This window comes from Falco cherrug, chromosome 3 (assembly GCF_023634085.1).
Source record: "Falco cherrug isolate bFalChe1 chromosome 3, bFalChe1.pri, whole genome shotgun sequence".
Lineage (NCBI taxonomy): Eukaryota > Metazoa > Chordata > Aves > Falconiformes > Falconidae > Falco > Falco cherrug.
The window spans coordinates 111,166,817-111,185,134 of record NC_073699.1 but is presented as its reverse complement, the minus strand read 5'-3'; the positions used below and the strand labels follow the sequence as shown (position 1 = coordinate 111,185,134).

Here is an 18,318-nt window from a genome sequence, read left to right as displayed (position 1 = left end):
AACCAGTCCCTAAATCTATACGTACTGCAGCACCAGGGAGATGCACAGAATATACAGGGACTATATATAGAATATTCTTGGGTCCATTTTTCTCTAACTGAACAGGATGCAATAGGCACACCGCACCTGACAGATCCCATGGATGTATCTTGTGTCTTGTTAGCTCTTTGTAATGTAAATCAATAATTTTAATCAATACATCGACTGAGGGTGGCCGGTTTGGCCTTTTGACCCCTTTTAAATCAAGATTAACTGAGAAAAGCACTTCACTGGGGTTGCTGGGGACAGGCAGCCCCTGAGGGGACTGCTTCAGTTAGGATTTCACGATCAAAATGTGTCAGAGCTACAAAACGATGAAGCTTTACTGGTCAAATTTTATCACTGTGCCCCAATCCAAAGCTTTTCTATAATGCAAATGTATAACGCAAAACCCAGACCCCAACGATTTCAATGCTGGTGCCAAAATCCAGTTGAGACGGGACTTTTGAGCACTGCCCACAGCTTTCCTTTTTTTTCTTAAATCCTAGCTTTCTCCTAGAAAAAAATATCCTAGTCAAAAAGAAATTTTTGATTTTGTGTCCTGCCAACGTACCCAACACCACTTGTGTGCAGCCGTCAGCATCACCCAGAGCATCTTCGGCTCTGAGCAATCACGGAAGGGCTTCCCAAAAAGTGATGTCAATATACCTTAAGAAAAATCAATTGTTAGACCAGTTTTGTCCTCATTATGAACACTGCAGTCATTTTTACATTCTTAAGGGCAGACAGTGGCTCTTATCTACCAACACCTATAGCTAAGCCCTGGTATGGTGCAGTAACACCGTAGGCTGCAGAGAAATGAAGAGCGAGGCTCAAAATGGATCATGCTGGGCTAAAAACATGTTCCAAATACTTCGACCCAGTGGGGTTTTCAGGTGCATCAGCATGGAAAAACCTCGGTACGGTAAACGACCTCGGACACAGAAAGGGAGAGTTTGGGACACTTCATGCATGCAAATGCAATGGGTGGTTGGGGCTGTGGGAGCCTTGGGATGCTGCAGTGCCTCCTTCTCCCTCCCCAATGCCCATCTCCTGCTTCTTCTCCATCTCCTCCTTCCCACATTTCCACTTTTCTTGACTCCTGCTTCCCTTCTACCCGCTACTCCAGCGCCAGCTCTATCTGTCGCCAACCGCCGGCTAATAAAATAGCTGTAAACACCGGTTTTTTACAAACTCATTGCCACCTTTGGTGCGTGTCTCCCGACAAACAAATCCGTGGCAGATAGAGCCATCCATATCAGTGACGCAGCTGGGGCAGGGACCGAAACAAAACCCGCTTTAACATCTTCATTGTGCCTTTCCTAAGCGAAGGCTCATCGGCGAGGCTGTTCCAGCTCACCGGAGCACAAGATGAGAAAGGCCATTTCTAGCCTGGCTTCTTTGACTCGCCACACCAAGTTAGTCTCCGTCAAGGCGTCTGCCTGAAATCCTTGGGAAATCAGTCGTTCCAGTAAAAAGATGGAAGTTTTGAGGCAAAATGGCCAGAGCGTTCGGCTGGAGCAAGCCCGTGCTCTGCTACAAACGTGCTGGATGACCTTGGATGCATCATTGGGATGCTCAATGGATCCCTCAACCTAAAAATCAGGCAATTTCCCAGAGCAAACCTCAGGGATGCAATGCTGGCAGCATAAACCTTCGGGGAGATCCTGAAGTCATGAAGCCAAGGTCCCCACCCCCAGAGACAAAGCCAAGCCAAACCCACCCGCTACAGAGCGGGAGATGGGGGAGAAGCACCGATTTGGGGGTGAATGCAGAGAAGAGAAGGGAAGCAACAGGCACTGGAAAACTGGGACCAGTAGGATTTTGGGGGTACCTTACTGGGAAGAATGGGAAGTATCTTCCATTTGGATAATATTTCAACTCCCACAAGGCTGAAGACCGAGGTGACCCCTAGGTGAGCATCTCTCGACACACACACACACACGAAGAAAGACCAGAGACCCAACCAAAACCAACCACCACTTGGGAACCCCCCCACACCCAACCCCACCCCTCCCTAAATCAACCTCCCAAAAGAGCAGTCAACATGAAGAAGAGGGGTCCCACCACCCCACGCAGATTATCAGCAGGGCTGCGCTTGCTGCATTGATAACTCTTTGTGATATATTGTATTTTATTAGCTGCTACCAGACCCACCCTGCACAGGCTGAGAAGCCGTGTACATAAATTATAGATTGAATATTTATCTCCCGCCGCTGCGCAGACGTGAAGTATGTTTAGCAGCATTTACTCTAGTGCAGTAAAGTTTTATTTATAATTTCTCCCCCCTCCTCTGCTGCCAGCGTGCTCAGCGCATCACCGTAAAGCCAACAGCTTACAACGCGCACCTCCGTCTCCTAACGATGCTGGGGGGGAAGGAGTATATTTTACTACCACATCTTCACCCTACTGATATTGCTATTAAAATATAATGCTTTAGCACAGCGCTGAAGCGTCCGGCTCTGGTTTATAGCTGCTAAAATTGGCGGCCATGACCTGCGATGGGTCGTTGGGTTTGGTTTTTTTGGAAGGGGAGGATGTTTGTCATCATTACATTGCTCATTGATCTCGTTCCCTTATCCCCATTTCCAGGTTATTTAAGGATTTGGCCATGCCGGGTGCTTTTCTGGGTTTTCAGAGTGTTAAATGATGTCTCACCACAGGAGAGGAGGGAAACAGAGTCCGGCGGAGCCAAATTCCCTCAAAACCCCAGTGGCACCACTGATTCAGAGCAATGGCTTTGCTAGCACCTCTTGGCCTCTCCCCAGCTGCGCAAGCAGCTGCCAGGGCCAAAATGAAGCCCAAAACGCGCCTGGGTCAACCTGGGCCTCAGATGTCCCATTTCTTCAATGGAGATCATGCTCTTCATTTGCATGTATGCATATATATGTAAATAGGGGCTCACTGCCTGCAGCACAGCCTATCTTTTATGCTGTTTGAAAAGCCCTGCACCAGCTATTTAAGGCAGAGTCCTCTAAAGCAATTGCACCCCAATTGTATTCCCATGCCATGAGCTGAAACCAGCAGATTTTGGTGAAACGAGGCACAACAGGTGGGAGAAGCTACCCAGCCCCGTGCACGCTGCATTGCACCAGCTCCATGTATGCACCCCTCCCCTCGTGCCCCACATTTCCCCTTCCCCAATTAAGCAAACACAGTTCCTGAAGGATTTCTTGCTCTCCTGCAGATTTCCCCCATGGCAGCCGGATTTTCCTTCAAGCTTTCCACCCAAAACTGCTGCCACCCCCCAACTACTGAGCAATAACTCCCTTCTGCGTGCCACTTCTGCTACTAACTCCCAGGAGAGATTTGCTTTCTCCTTTTCCTAGTAGTGCCTCCTTGCAGTTCCCAATTAACCTCAAGACCTGCTAAAAAACCCCAATTCTTTTACATTTTACCCCGTTACCACTTTACCAGCTCTCCACCATGCTGCACTGCGGACGGCTCCTCCAAGAGCAGTAATTGCATCTAATTCCGTGGAGACTTGCAGTGGGGTCTGGTCTTTCCCCAGCAAATCCTGAGCTCACGGGACAAGGAATTTTCCTACAACCCCACTTTTGCAGAGCAGGAGCAATTGCCGATCACCAAATTCAATGCAATGCCTCCGGAATGGTGCAGTATCCCCCCACAACCCTTGCAACAGAGCACGACGCCTTCCCGCTGCCTGGGCACGACCTGGGTTAATGCTTAGGGCCGGGATGCCCAGGTGCCCTGCGACCTCAGCAGCTGCCCCACGCCTTGTGCGTGCTAAAAATTCACATCCTCCTCTGCTTTTCCAGCAGTTTTAATCAAGCAGCATCATGGCGAGTGTGGTGGGATCTGCTAATCTCCACTGGCTGCACAGCAGAACCCTCCCCACCCAGACGCAGGGTTTAATCCGGAATTAAGTGCGGCAGGAGAAGGAGATACCGTATCATAATCCTGCGCTGCAAAGGATTGGAAACAGGTTTTTTCTCCACACCAGCAAACGCCCAGACCCCCTTTTTCCAGCAACAGGCTCAGCTTTCCATCCTGACATTCCCCATCAGCCGGATCCCTTCTGGCATCCCTCCCCATACTGGCTGCAGGGAGATGCAACATCTGGATGCTGCCCCCGAGCACTAGGGAATATGGAAAACCTCACCTGGGATCAAGGGTCCTGTCTCCAGCCAGCGCTGAAAGCACTGCTGAGCAAAAACCATCCCAGAGATGCAACTCAGGAGTAAAAAAGCGAATTACTGGTACCCAGCCTGGTTTGTTAGAGCCCCAAAGTGAAGCTGATGGGTTGGATACAGATGTGAAACCTAAGAAAAAAAGATGCTGAGCTGCCGGCAGAGCCCGATCTGCTTCTTGGGCCAGCTGGGGAGGGACCTGCTGGCACCAGCCGATGGTTTTGCCGCTGCTTCGCCCTCCGTCGGGGTGAGGATTACAGCACTGGCGGCTAATTATTTGAAACCACGGTTTGTGGCGTTAATCTAGGATGGAGCATAATCCCAGCCAGGGCTAATTAGTGGAGCTGAAAGTAGCAGGGAGCTGCCTGAAGGATGCCTTTTGGAGCGAGTCCCACTCCCTGCCTCAGTTTCCCCACTCGGAAGGGGGAAAGCAAAACCCTTTACAAACCCATCTGAGATGTAGCAAAAATCCCACCCCAGAGTCCCAGCAAGGGGTTATTAGAGATGCTGCTCCTCCAGAAAATCAGCGCAGTTTTAAATGTCCCCCTCTGAAAGCCCACAATCTACCCCAAACCTTCTCTTCTCCCCGCTTAGCACGACATATGCAGGCTGGGGGTGGGCAAAAAGGGGAAAAATCATTAATTTCACTGAAGAGCAAATACAAGGATTTAGGTTTAGGTGCCGCCGCTGGGTTTCCCATCAAGAGTCCCAGAGAGGCACCAGCGGGGTTTTGCCATGCCAAGGTGGCCCAGGAGAAGTAGGTGACCGTGACCCAGATGATGAATTTGCTTATTTATTTCTCTATTTGCAGGAAATCCAATTATCCCATATTTTGGATTGGTGACAAATGAGGCAGCCATCGATTCTCCCCCTCCCTCCCTGGGTGTCTGCCGTGAGCAATCTCTGCCCGCACCATTGATTCCTGTGCTGTGTAACTGGAAAGGGATTATTATTATTATTAATATTTTAATTTTTTTTCCATTTTCCTTCTGAACAACTTCTCCAAAGGCACGGCCTCAGGCAGAGAAAGGGGGAAAATAAAGCCCCGTGTTGGGCAGAAGTCCCAAGTGCTACAAAATCCACTTTTTTTTTTCTTTTTTTTTTTTTCTTTTCAATTTAGAGCACGATGTGCAGCTTTTTACCCCAAAAACAACCTCTGGAGAGCCTGGGGCAGCCAGATCGGCACCACCGGTAGCTGGGTTGGGTGCTAAAGGGCAGTTAAAGCCACGCTGCTCCTTCACCCACCACTGGTGTGACACCCCAGGCAGCTGGTGTCTTCTACTGGTGGGGTATGGGAGGGAGGGAGGGAGAGGGAGGGAGGGAAGGATGGAGGGATGAAGGGAAGGAGGAATAGAGGGAAGGATGGAGGGAGAGATGGAGGGATGAAGGGAAGGAGGAATAGAGGGAAGGATGGAGGGAAGGATGGAGGGATGGAGGGACAGGCAGGCAGCTGGGCTGACAGGACAGACACCTGCACACCCTGCGTTACACCAGACACAACCTACTGGGATTTCCAGCTCTGGGCTGTGGCACTGGCCTGGAGAAGCTTCTCCCAGGCACCGATTTGGCCAAGGCAAAGGGCAGCTGCATCCCAACCCCATCCTCATCCGCTGGCACAGACTTTTTGCCCTTTCCCTCGGTACCTCTCCCTTGTTTCAGTCCCCCCTCCACTGCCTTTTCCCCTCCAACCCCACCCCCCCGCCCCCCCTGTACAGAGCAGGATTGCTAATTTGAAGCTACCCTCTTCTCCCCGATTTACGCTCTGTGATTAATAATCCCTTTGCTCTCCCAGTAATGCCACACTGCTAATAAGATTAAAAAATATCTTCCTCTTACAGCACCGATTCATAACACTGATTTACCGTTACTTCTTCGCTCTCACGGAGAGGATGCACATGGCTGTTACCTTAATCCCTATCCATCTCTGCACCGTTGAGAAATAACTGCTAATTAATACCTTTCTGTCTCCTCACCACTTCCAGATATGCTCAGCTATCAATATTTGTCTGGCTTTTTCCCACTGATCTCAAAGGCTGATAGGGCAAACTTGCAGCCCTGCTTGCTACTTCACCTGTACAGAGGGAATGCTGGCATTTTTGGGGTGTTTCCCCCCCAGACGGTGATATCTCAGAGGTCCTCCCCTCCCCAGGTTTGCTCGCCCTGTGATGCAGCAAAGCCAAAAAACAGAGGGAGGCTTTTCTGAGCATCTTCTTGGGATGTGCTCAGCTCCATCCATGACTCAAACACCTCCGTGGGGTGACATCTCCTCATGACTTTGCATCCACCGGCTATTTCTGCAGTATGACTTCACCCCCCCCAAGCCCGTTTGGATACCGAGCATCCTTAGATAAACCAAACAGCCACATTTTTCACCCTGTTGCATATTTTCCTCCTCTGCTGGGAGACCCTGGACCAGCCCTACAGCCAACCCAAGCAGTCAGATGCTTTGGGAACAACAGCGACGGCAGCAAGAGCTTGGGAGGGAGGGAAAAAAAAGCCCGGCACAGCCTCTGATCTGATGAATGTGGCAGGGGAGGCTGATGCTCTGCTTTTAATAAAACATAACGAAGCATAGGATCATAAAATATTTCCTTTAATTCAGTGCTCCCGTGAGGGTGGGTAATAGAGGCTGGGTAATGCGGTAGGCTTTCCTCGCGGCTCGCTGAGGGGGAGAGCACTCTGGGGTTGTTAAACAGCCCATTTGCAAGCCTGTAAGTGCTCTCCTTCCCATTCCCATCCCATTTTGGGGGGGTAGAGAGACGGGGGGCTGTGCACTCCCCCATAGAGCCAAAGCACATCCCTCCCGCTGCGTGTGTTGGGGGGTCCCTCGCTCCCGGAGCCGCATCGTTTTGTCCTGCCAGGATGGGCTCTCCGGGGTGGAAAAAGGTCAAAAAGCAAATCAGGGAAGGATGTTCAACTCATCCTCAGGGAGTCCACGGGCTTCTGAGCCCGTGCGTGTTGCATATATAAAAACTTATATATATACATCTCTGAGGCAGCGTGGCGTAAGTGATTAACATTCCTGTGCTAAAAATCTCTCTGCATCTGCTTTGTCCTACACCCGGCACTAAATATAACCATTCAATATGCTCTCTCCCTTCACCAGAGAGATAACATTGTTTAAATAAGCCCTTTCCATTTTAAAAAGCGTGTTGTTTTCCTGTGGCGGGGAGCTTTTAGCAGATTAGGAGACAGAGGAGGGTGGTCCATGCAAACAACCACAGAGGCACAAGCATCCCTAACATCCAAGTCCCAAATCTTGCCCCCTCCAAATCATTTCCCACCATGAAATCACCGGGATATATTTTCCTGCTCAAAAAAAAAAAAAAAAAAAAAAAAAGAAAAAATTAAAGACACATTTCTAGGAGCAGAAGGGTTTAATTTGGAAACTGGGCTTGCCTGCGTTTCCTCGAGCATCACTCCGCTCCCACGCCGCTGCTATAATTACAGTGGTGTAAATTCACTCTCTGTCAGGAGGAAACCCAACTATCTCCAGCCAGTTTGCATACATCAACTGCTTGCAAAGAACTTCCTTAGAGAAGGAAAAAAAAAAAAAAAAGAAAGAAAAAAGCCATAATAACACAACGAGACACAAATATAGCTTAAAAAGAGCCACCTCAGCCAGCACTAATGGAAAATATCTCATCAGCAAGTTGCAAAGGGAGGATGGCGCAAATGGAGACCAAACGCTGGAGGTTTGTCTCCATGAATGATGGTCTGTCTGGAGGCTGAACCAGCAGCACTCCTACCCAGCCTTGCTCCTGGTGCTGATACATCTTTTGCCTCCTTTCTGGAGCAATATCTACTCGTTATATGGTGCTTCTCCAGCAGCACCTAAAGTTAGTGAACCCACATGGAAAAAACGCCCCTCCCCAGCAGCCTGCTGTATATATTTTGGGGTGCTGGGCAAGGCGAAGTTGCCCAGATCCTCCCACCCTGCTCTGAATCACCACGTCCTTCTGCAATACAAATTGGGAGGTATATCTTTAGGAAAAAAAAAAACCCAACAAGAAACCCAGCCAAATTCAGCCACCGCCTCCTAGGATGTTCTCAGTGCTGCAAAGGGGGCACGGGGGTGGGATGGCAAAGCCTGTGCATGTGATTTCCCTCTGCTGACAGCTCGTGCAAAAGCTAAATCTGCAGGGAACGGGGCTTTTCTGGGCTTAGAAACATGAGAAAGATGCTTGATGGAGCAGAAAAAGTATCTCAGATGGCAGTATGTCAAAGGACTGCCCAAATTCAGGCTGGAAATCCTCCTAAGCACAACCTAGAGCCAAGCTTTGAAACCCACTCTCCAGAGGTGCAAAGCTGAGATGGAAATCTAAATCACTTTGCCATCAAAATCCCCTCCCAGACCATTTCTGACCAAACAGGGTCTTTTTTTTTTTTGCAGGACAGATGCAGCCAACAGCCGACTTGTGATGAAGAAGGTGCTCATCTCTGCAAGAGCGCTCACCAGGGTACAAGGAGCTCAGCTTGCCCACATCCCCCCCACCTCAAAATTGGGGTGATTGTGATGCTTTTGGTGGTACCTTCTGGGCTTGAGCCTTTTTCACCCTCTCCTGCTGTAATGGTCCATCTCAGACCCCCGCAAGGAGCCAGCGGCTCCCAAAGCCATTGCTTGGCACCCATGATGATGACAACCACCAGCCAAAATTATCCCTTTCATCACCTTCCTCTTTTCAAGTATTATCAGCACCAAGAGCAAAACACACCTTGGGGACCAGCTGGTGTCCTCCCCAGCATGAGCACCATCAAAAGCAACATTCCTACCAGCAAATCCAGGGTTATCCGCGAAACCGATCCCCCCAAAAAGCATTTCCATGGATGGCAGTCCACCTAGAAGCGATCCCAAGCGCCACCCACCACATCCCCCTGCATCCCACCCATCATGTTGCTCCCTTTGGAGAGAACCAGACCTCCATCGCGGAGCATCTCTGCATTGTTCCAGCCCATCCCCGTTGCTGCAGATCCCTTTGCAGAACAAGAAAGGTTCAACAAATAAGTATAAATACACGTGCAAAGCAGGCGCATCCCAACGGAGGCTTCTCCAGCTCCTGTTTTCCGTGCCCTGGCCAGATAGGATGCAGCATCAGGATTTCTCTACAAGCACGGGGAGGCGGAGCAGGGCTGGAATAACCGCCTGCTAATCCCCTTCGCCCTCCCCTCTGAAGTATATTGTTGAAGGCATTATATAAATGGGAAATTATACAGAGGTTTGGGCAGGAGACGAACTAAATCCCTGCCACCCCTGCTCTGTTTTGCAATGTCCCCAAGACACCCAGTCTTTCAGCCAAGAAGGATTTTGCAGGTGGAGATGCGCTCCTGGCACCAGAAGAGACTAAATGTGTGGTCTGGAGGCTGGGAAGGGCTCGGCGATGCCACGTTTCCACCTCCCGCAGCCCCCTTCCACTGGGCTGTAACACTCCTCCGCTGGGAAACGGGGATTTTCCTGATGCTCCCCAAACCTCGTTGGAGGTCCCTGGCAGGCAGGATTGCTTTGGACTCAGCCCAGTGCTGGAAAAAAAACTCCTTCCCTGCTTCAAACCTCCCTCACCAGGGCTGGTAGGACCCTATTAATAAAGTTTTGCTTCTAGCTAATAATGAGCACTAATTGCATTTCAAAGGACCGGCTCCAGCACTGGCTTCTGCCACAAACGCCTGCATACCCCAGGTGATAACCCTGCAAGACCACAGGGATGCAGTAAGGCAGGTCACCCCAAAAGGGCTCGAGGTCACCCCACCAGACCAGCACATTGGGAGGGCTCTGACCAGTGTTTAGGGGAGGATGAACCCCGTTTCTCAGCCAGCCGAGAGGAGAAACTAGCAGGGCACACGCCTTCCCCAGTCCAAATGGCTTTGCACACCCTAAAACCCTAATTTCATATAACAAATCCACAGAGGGAACCACAGCAGTGGGTTATTGTGCCTGCACTTTGCTATGAGCCCGCCTGCCCTTGGCACTCATGGTGAATCCAGTCCCAAAAGCGTTGAAAACAAGCCCGTGATTGACAGTTTATTTTAGGAAGGAGAGGGGAAAAGTGGGAAGGAGATAATGCCAGGGAGAGATAATGTGAGCGCCAGTCATTAGTTAAAAACAAGCCCATCAGTACTCCAAGTGCCTTGGTAGAAAGCAAACAAAAGGGCAAAGAGAGCAGCTTGGCAAGGGAACAAAACCAGCCACATCAGCTGCATCCTCCCCGCTCGGCTCTTCCCAGAGGGATTTATCAGCCGGGAAGTTTACAAGGCAAGAGCTGCACCTCCTGCCTCCGAAAAATAGGGATTTGGGGGCTCCTTCCCTTGCTTTTCTTCTTTGCCAACGTCTGAGCAAAGAGACTGACTTGGCGTCACTGAAATCAAGGTTTTCTCCTAGAAGGCAGGGAAAAAAACCCCACGGTAGCGAGGAAATCCCATCACCCTCATCCTCCCTGCACAGGGTCCCAGGCAGGTCCCGGCCATCTCCATCCTTGTCAGGGTGAGGTTTCAGCTCCATCCCCACCTCCCTGGAAGGCTTTTCCCTCGGCAAGTGCTGCAGGAGCCTTAGCATGATCCTTGCCCCGTCTCAGCTTAATTCCCAAGCCATTAGCACATCTGGATTAAATAAAACCTGCTCTTATCCCGACATCGCAGAGAGCTTTTCATCAGCAAATCTTAAAGCACTTGGCGAAAGGAGCAAGGCGAGAGCCGGTCCAGCATTCCCAGTGAAGGATTTTCTGACAGAAAAAGACCGTTTGTGTAACAACCACCAGGAAAAAAAGGGCAGGTGGGGCACGTGAAGACCTGAAACATCTCCACGGGAAGGGGAGAACACGGTTAACACCATGTCCAGATGCTCCATAAAAAAAACCATCCATGCAGGAGCCCAGCTGCCCTTCCACGTTGCTCCAGCCTGGATGCAACGCCAGGACAGACCTCGCCTGGAAGGGCTTGGAGCCACCAGAGAAGCCACAGGGCATATATGAGGGCTGTGACGTATTTAACGTGTTGCATATAGTGCATTGCATTTAGCACGCTGCACGTAGCACCTTGCATCTAGCACATAGCTTATAGACCGTAGCACCTTGCATTTAGCATGTAGCATGCTGCACATCACATTTAGCATATAGCACATCACATAAAGCACTTAGCAGGGGCTGCTTAGCACCAAACCCAGGACCTGCAACACAATTCCTTATTTCAGGACCAACATCCTCAACCCAAACCCTACAGCATCCCTAAGCTGTTTTTTGGGGGTTTTTTTGGGGGGGAGAGGGCAATACCAAGGGATACTCATTGCAGCAAGGGAATTTTGGGAGGTAAATACCCCAAAACTGTGCTCCAACACACGCCCCAGAGCTTCAGAAACGCTCAGTGACAGCCAGGGCTCAGCCACAATTTAACAGATGAGGGTTTCCACAGAGGAATGAAGCCCGGAGTATCTCTGCACCACAGAGATGCTTATTAGCTTGGAAAGGTACAAGGCGAGGGGAAGAGTCTTGCCCGTGTTAAAGCCTTTTTTTAAGAACTCTGGATTCAAACTGGCAGCTCTAAACTGCTACAAGATGCAGCTGGTGGGAAGAGAAAAATTGGGCTAATTGGGGAAGGGCAATTAGCATGGTCAGGAGGATTTCCAGCAGGGGCTTCAGCCGCCTGCGTGGCCTGGATTTACCCGGAGAGCAAAGCACAGGCTTCATGGAAACGCAGAATTCACGGAAATGCAGAATACATGGAAATGCGAGATTTGCCAGGGAAATGCATGAGTAGAAAAGGACGGAGGGAGCATGGGCTGGCTTTTCAGGCCACTGCCATGCATTTGCAGGTGAGTTAAAGCAGGTTTTTGCTCCCACGTGGCACAGAGGATGCTCCTCCTTTCCCCTCACCCCCCCAGCACACAAACTCCCACCAAACTCCTCTTTTCTTTAAATGAGCTCAGCAGAGACACGAGCAGGTGGCTCCCATCACCCTGGTAAAAGCCACACGCCATTATTTTCCCACGGAAAGGAAAAAAAAGGAGCTTTTCCAGGCTTACAAGGAGGAGCCACCGCGGGGGTTGCACGCAAGCTGGGAAAATCCCTGCGAGGAAAAGCCTCGGGAGGGGTCCCTGGGAATGGAGAGGTGACAGAAATTCAGTTTGCTGATAAAAATGATAACTGGAAAGGGATTTTTCCAAGCAGTGTTTTGGCACGGGGATATCCCTAAGGGCAATTCCCTGCAAAGCTGAGCCCCAGCAAACCTGCCCTTTGGGGGCAAAGCCCAGAAAACCCACAAGCAGCTTCAAACAAGATGCTGCGCTTGAATTTTCCCCCTTTTTCTCATTGCAGGAGGTGCCACAGGGTGGGGGAATATAGAAGCTAAACCAACTGCTCAGATAAGGACTATAGAAATATCTCGTCAAGATCAAAACTCGACATATTTAGCCCTCCCTTTCATGTTTGCAAAGCACAGCTCTGATTTTACACAGCTGTAAAACAAACCCCGATGAACATTTTATGGCAACATATTTCAGGCGACAAGCTGAGCGCCAGCTAATCAGCCAGCCCTGACTCTGGCGATGCCAAGAAGCCATCGCCCGTGCTTGCAGATGGGGCTTCCCAGCTTCCAAAACCTGGGAAAGGGGGGCCCTCAGGCTACGGCTCGATCGTTATCCATGGTCCAGCCGCCCACTGCCTCTGCATGCCCTCGTTTTTTCATCTTGACGGCTCCTTAACCCACTTAGCCCTGCCCTAGGCAGCTTTTTCTGGCCAAGAGGAGAGATTGAGCTTGTTATAAAGGAGAAAAAAACCCAACTGGATTACAAGGGGCGATGCTCCCTGAAGGGATGTATAACACGTTGGGAAGGCTCCAGCTGACCTACTGCGCAGCACGGAAGCGAGCGGCTTCGGGCAGGTGAACAAAAAGGCTTTTCATTACGAGGCAATGGATGGAAACCCCCCAAAAGGCTTCTGCGAAAGTGCAGATGCTTTGCAGAACGGGAAGCGTTTCTGATGGATCCTCGGAGCTCCCTCCATGCTGGCAGCGGGACTTTTACTCCTCCTGTATGCGGCAGCGCTGGGGGCAGCTGTCCGCCACACCAGCACCGGGCAATATATAAGGGGATAATAAAAATAGGCGACATTCCCCCCCAAAATGGCTTCGGGGACATATGGCAGACACCGAGGGCAAATGCACTTGTAGGGAAGAGCAGTGGGGGTTGGCGCGATGTGTCCCCCTGCATCACCCCCGGCGACACGGCCGGATCCTGCCTGACCCGTTACAAGCACAGCACCGGGATGGCGAGGGGACGGATCGCCGCGGGCACGTCCTCCCTCGCCGCCACGACGCTGGCAGCTCCAGCCAAGGAAGCCGGCAGCCACAGAAAAGCCATCTGCCCACCAAATTCCAGGAGCAGCGCTCGGCCTCCGCAGCCTCCTGCCGCCCAGAGCAAAGAGGGGCATCAGGCGGGGTGCACCCCGCCCCCTCCCCCCCAAAACCAGGCTTGTCGCAACGATTTTCAGCACTTCGCTGAGAAAGCAGAGCGCAAAACAGCTTTTTTTGGGACAAGCGTTTCTCTGCCGAGGGCTAGAAGGTACTTCATGCAGCTGATCCTTCAGGATATGGGAAAGCAGCAAAGTTCCAGCGTGGTTTTAAGTGCTAAAAGCAGCTCGTGGGTGCCCAAAGCCAAGCGCTGCCCATCCAACCTGCCCACCAGACCTTGTCAGACACCGGGATCCTCCTCCCGCATCACTTTGTAACCCACAACCCCCCCCCCGGGGCCACCGGCTTCCTCTAGATCCACCATAAACCAACTTTTAGGTCTTCCCCCTTCCCCCACCCCCAAAAGAAAAATACACATCACTAACAGATTTACCCACAGGCGCTCACCTGCTCTCACAAAGCAGCAGCAGCAGAGCAATCACCCAATTTGCAGCAATAAAAAAACGGGAGAAAGGGAGGAAAAATGATCCATGGGCCAGTGAAGGACAGCTTGCCGCTGGGGAAAAGCTGGGGGGATGCGTTGTTCCTTGAAAATTATCTCCCCCTGACCTTAAAACGTGGTGGAGGTGGAGAGGAGATCCAGGATGGAGGCAGGACTGGATTTGGCACAAGTTTCCACCCCCACCCCCCCAAACCCTGAGCCGTGCAGGTTTTATTCTCGACCACGTGTTCGGCTGCACGATGCCGGTGGGATGCTCGGGATGCAGGCAGCAAAGCTGGGAGGGGGAAAAGAGCAGCAGCCGCAGCCTGGCAGCTCATAAAACCCATCAGGGGGATGGCGAGGAGGGATGCAGGAGATGCACGTTGCCTGCCCAAGCCTGGTTTGGCCAAATCCAAGCCGGGCTCTGGCTAACCTCAGTGGTCCGTGATCCCCGAGGGAACATTTTGGGAGCTGCTCAACGATGCCGGGGAAGAATTGACTCCTTTGTGTCAACCTCTCCCCGCTCAACCCCGCAGAACAGCCGCCGCTCCCCCTCCCCGCACCCTGCAGCAGCTGACGCCGGCTTTCCGGAGAGGAAAAAGTACATTATAAATAAAATAAAATAAAAAAAAAGTAAAAATATTCACAAAATTCAAGAAAAAGGAGATATGGAGCGAGCTCTGCTCACCCCCCCCCGCTGTCCCTGCGGGGAGCAGCTGGGGCTTGCTGTGCTGAGGGAAGAGCAGGAGACCCCACAGCGGGTCATTTGGGGGGGCATGGGGAGCAGGGCGTGCGGGGGAATTAGGGGGAGAGAGGAGGGAGAACGCTTGCAAATGCACACGGAATTAAATCGCTCGGCTCCCCCTCCACTGCCGGCATGCCAGGAGGGGAAAGTTTCTTGCCCCGTTAATTTTTACCTCCTGGGACCCCCCTGTCGGGTTGGGGGTGTGTGTGTGTGTGCTTTTATTAAAACCTCTGCAGAGCAAACTGGGGAGTCAGGATGTTCATTTTGGAGCTCAGCCCCCTGCAACCCCCCCCCCCCGGACAGCGCAGATTGGGGGGCTGCTTCTCCCCGTTGGGTACCCCTCCCTCCCACCGATGGGTTTTGGGGCACCCCCTTGCACGCCCAAGGGGCAGGGTGGGCTGGGGTACCCCAGGTTGCTGCGACACCCCCAAATCAAAGCCGTAGCTTAGCACAGACCCCCCACCACCCCCCCCGTACAGAGCGAGCGGGGCTGGGACTCGCAGATGGAGCCCTGGTACGGAGCAGCGGGGAAGGGATACGGGAGCCCCCCCGTTGATGCTGGCTCAGGGGGGCAGGGATGAGCAGCCCCCCATCTTCTCACCCCGTCTCCCAGCCCCAGTTACTGGCTCCAAAGCCAGTGCCCCATGATGGCTGCCCCAGTACTGGCTCCCCTACTAATGGCTGCCCCAGTAACGGGTCCAACACCAGTACCCTATTAATGGTTGAAAACCAGTACCCTTGTAGGGGTGCCCCGGTAACTAGGGGCTCCATTAGCAAGCACCCCAGTACCAGCTCCAAATCCAGTCTCTTATTCATAAGTGCCCGCCACCCTGCATCTTCCAGACCCCCCCATCGCCCCCCATCCCCGAGGTGGGGGGGTGTGTGCAGCCCAGAGCCTCCGCACGCACGCTGGGGTGCAGCTGGGCACCCCGTTATTTCATTTGGGGGGGGGGGGGGGTCCCGTCCCCGGGCGTGGGGGGGGATGACACTCACCCAGGGCCAGGTCGAGGAGGTCCCAGAGCAGCAGGCAGAGGGGCAGGGGGCTCATCGTCCGCATGATGCCCGCGGGGGGGGCAGCCCCATGGGGCTCACCGGCGCCCCAGCCCCCTGCCCGGGGGGCAGGCGGCCATCGCGGCGGGGGGGCTCCGTGCCCCCCCCACCCCCCAGCTCTCGGCCCGCACCCGCCGCGCTGCCGCCCTAAGCCGATTTATTGCAGCGAGAGCGGAGCGAGCTGGCGGCTGCCCGCCCCCGGCCCCCGCCGGCCCCCGCCGCTGAGCCCGCCCCGGCCCGGCCCCCGGCAGGCGCTGGAGGGCGGGAGCGCGGCACCGGGGGGAGCGGGGGGGAGCGCTGTACCGGGGAGGGGGGGAGCAGCGGAGAGCGCTGTACCGGGGAGGGGAGGGGAAGCAGGGGGGAGCGCGGCACCGGAGTGGAGCTCTGTACCGGGGAGGGGGGAGCGCTGTACCGGGGGGTGGCGGGCAGGGGGGCAGCGCTGTACCGGGGAGGGGGTGGCGGAGCAGGGGGGGGCGGAGCAAGGGGGAGCGCGGCACCGGAGGGGAGCGCTGTACCGGGGGGGGGGGGGGGGGGGAGAGCAAGGGGGAGCGCGGCACCGGAGGGGAGCGCTGTACCGGGGGGGGGGGGGGGAGAGCAAGGGGGAGCGCGGCACCGGAGGGGGGTGTGTGTGTGAGCTCTATACGGGCGCGGGGAGCAGCGGGGAGAGCAGTACCGGGGGGGAGCGCTGTACCGGGGTGGGGTGGGAGCCAATGTACCGGGTGGGGAGCGCGGCACGGGGCAGTGCGGGCGGGAGCGCTGTATCGGGGGGAGGGCGGGGAGCGGAGGCGGGAGCGCTGTACCGGGGGGGAGCGCTGTACCGGGGAGGGGCGCGGGATGGGGTGCGCGGTGTATCGGGGGGATACAGAGCGGGATGCAGGAGGGAGCGTGCGATATACAGGGGGGACAGGATGGGTGCGCGATATATGGGGGGGGGATACGAAGGGGGATGCAGGAGGGAGTGTGCGGTATACGGGGGGAGGCAGGAAGGAATAAGGGATGCGCAGTATATGGAGGGGGTGCAGGACAGTGTCGGGGGGTTTAACACGGTATAGGGTGTGCAGGATGGTGTTGGGGGGTTAACACGGTATATGGAGGGGGTGCACGGTGTATTGGGGGGGTGGCGGGGAGGAGGGGGACATTGCCTGGGGGGCGCAGGGAAGGGGGCGGGAGGGGAAGGGTGGCTTAGGAAGGGGGTGCAGGAGGGGATGTGCGACCCAGGCAGGGGGGCACAGGAAGGATGCTGCATGCAGGCAGGGATGTGGGGTGCAGGAGTGGGTGGGATGCAGGCAGGAGGCTGGGATACAGTCAGGGATGTGGGGTCCAGGAGCCGGCAGGATGCAGGCAGTGGGCCAGGATACAGGCAGGAATGTGGGGTCCAGGAGCTGGCAGGACGTAGGCAGGAGGACGGGATGCAGGCAGGGATGTGGGGTCCGGGAGCCAGCAGGGGGCTGGGATGCAGTCAGGGATGTGGGGTCCAGGAGCCGGCAGGATGCAGTCAGGGATGTGGGGTGCAGGCGCAGGTAGGCAGAGGGAGCCCCAGGGCAGCCGTTTCCACCTGACGCCCCTTCCTTCAGCAATTCCCACTCCCTGCAGCCCCCCGGCAGCAGGATCCAGCCCCAGAAGGTCTGGCCGGCTGGGGATGCGCATCCCTCCATGGCCCAGCTTCGCTGCTTCACACCCGCCCTTGTTTCCCTCCAGGCCCCCAGATTTCAGGAGTGCCTGGGCCCCGGAGAAGACGCCAGAATTCCTCAGGGAGAACCCAGGCAGGGAGCCGGCAGCAGCCCCACGGCAGAAGGGATCAGGAGGCTGGAGGAAGCTTTTCCTCCAGGTTGGAGGCTTCTTTCTGTCACTATTCCACCTTAGAAGCAGTGCTTCCCAAACCCACGCCTCCCTCCTATGCAAAATCACCTTTTTTGCAATTGCTTTTCATTTTTTCCCCAGTCTAGCGTGGTCGCCCTGTCTCCCCGATGCTTTTTCTCAGAACCCTCAAAGCCCAGCTTAACCCTGCCACTTCCCGAAACCACACAAACATGCCTCATGTCCACACACCGTCGGATCCATATGAAAAAAACGCACCCCAAAACAGCTCAGCATCCTCTCTTGGGGCTTGTATTTGCAAAAAAAGAAAAAAAAAAAAAAAACAACCATCAGGACGAAAGGTTTTCCTGGGATGGGGATAGGGAACAGACCCTGTGCCGAGATTTCAGCACAGCCAGCGACACCAGGCTGATAACAACTTGTTTCTTAAATAACCACCCAGAAAGCAATCAGGCTCTGCTTAGATCAGTGCAAAAAAAATTTATAAAAATTAAATAAAATCAATTGCTGAAATTCCTTTGAGCAAGCTGGATTTTCTCTCCCTTCTCCCCCTGCCTCGTGTCCGCTGGGAAGAGCCAGGGTTTGTCCTCGCAAGGAGATGTCTGGAAATTGGATCTCGCTTTATTTGATCGTGGATTTGATCGACCCTCGCCCCCATAAGA

The 18,318-nt window shown here is 53.8% G+C and overlaps 1 protein-coding gene across 2 annotated transcripts in view; it reads right to left on the bottom strand.

The window, feature by feature from the left end:
• Nucleotides 1–16,025, bottom strand: part of IGSF21 (immunoglobin superfamily member 21) — a 41,065-nt gene extending 25,040 nt beyond the window's left edge. The window contains exon 1 of one of the 2 annotated variants that reach the window (XM_055706147.1): nucleotides 15,782–16,025. In XM_055706147.1, coding sequence (XP_055562122.1) covers nucleotides 15,782–15,845 — 64 coding nt within the window. In that variant the 5' untranslated portion in view covers nucleotides 15,846–16,025. The remainder of the gene's footprint in view (nucleotides 1–15,781) is intronic. The other variant, XM_055706146.1, reaches the window with a different exon arrangement.
• Nucleotides 16,026–18,318: the final 2,293 nt, after the last annotated feature.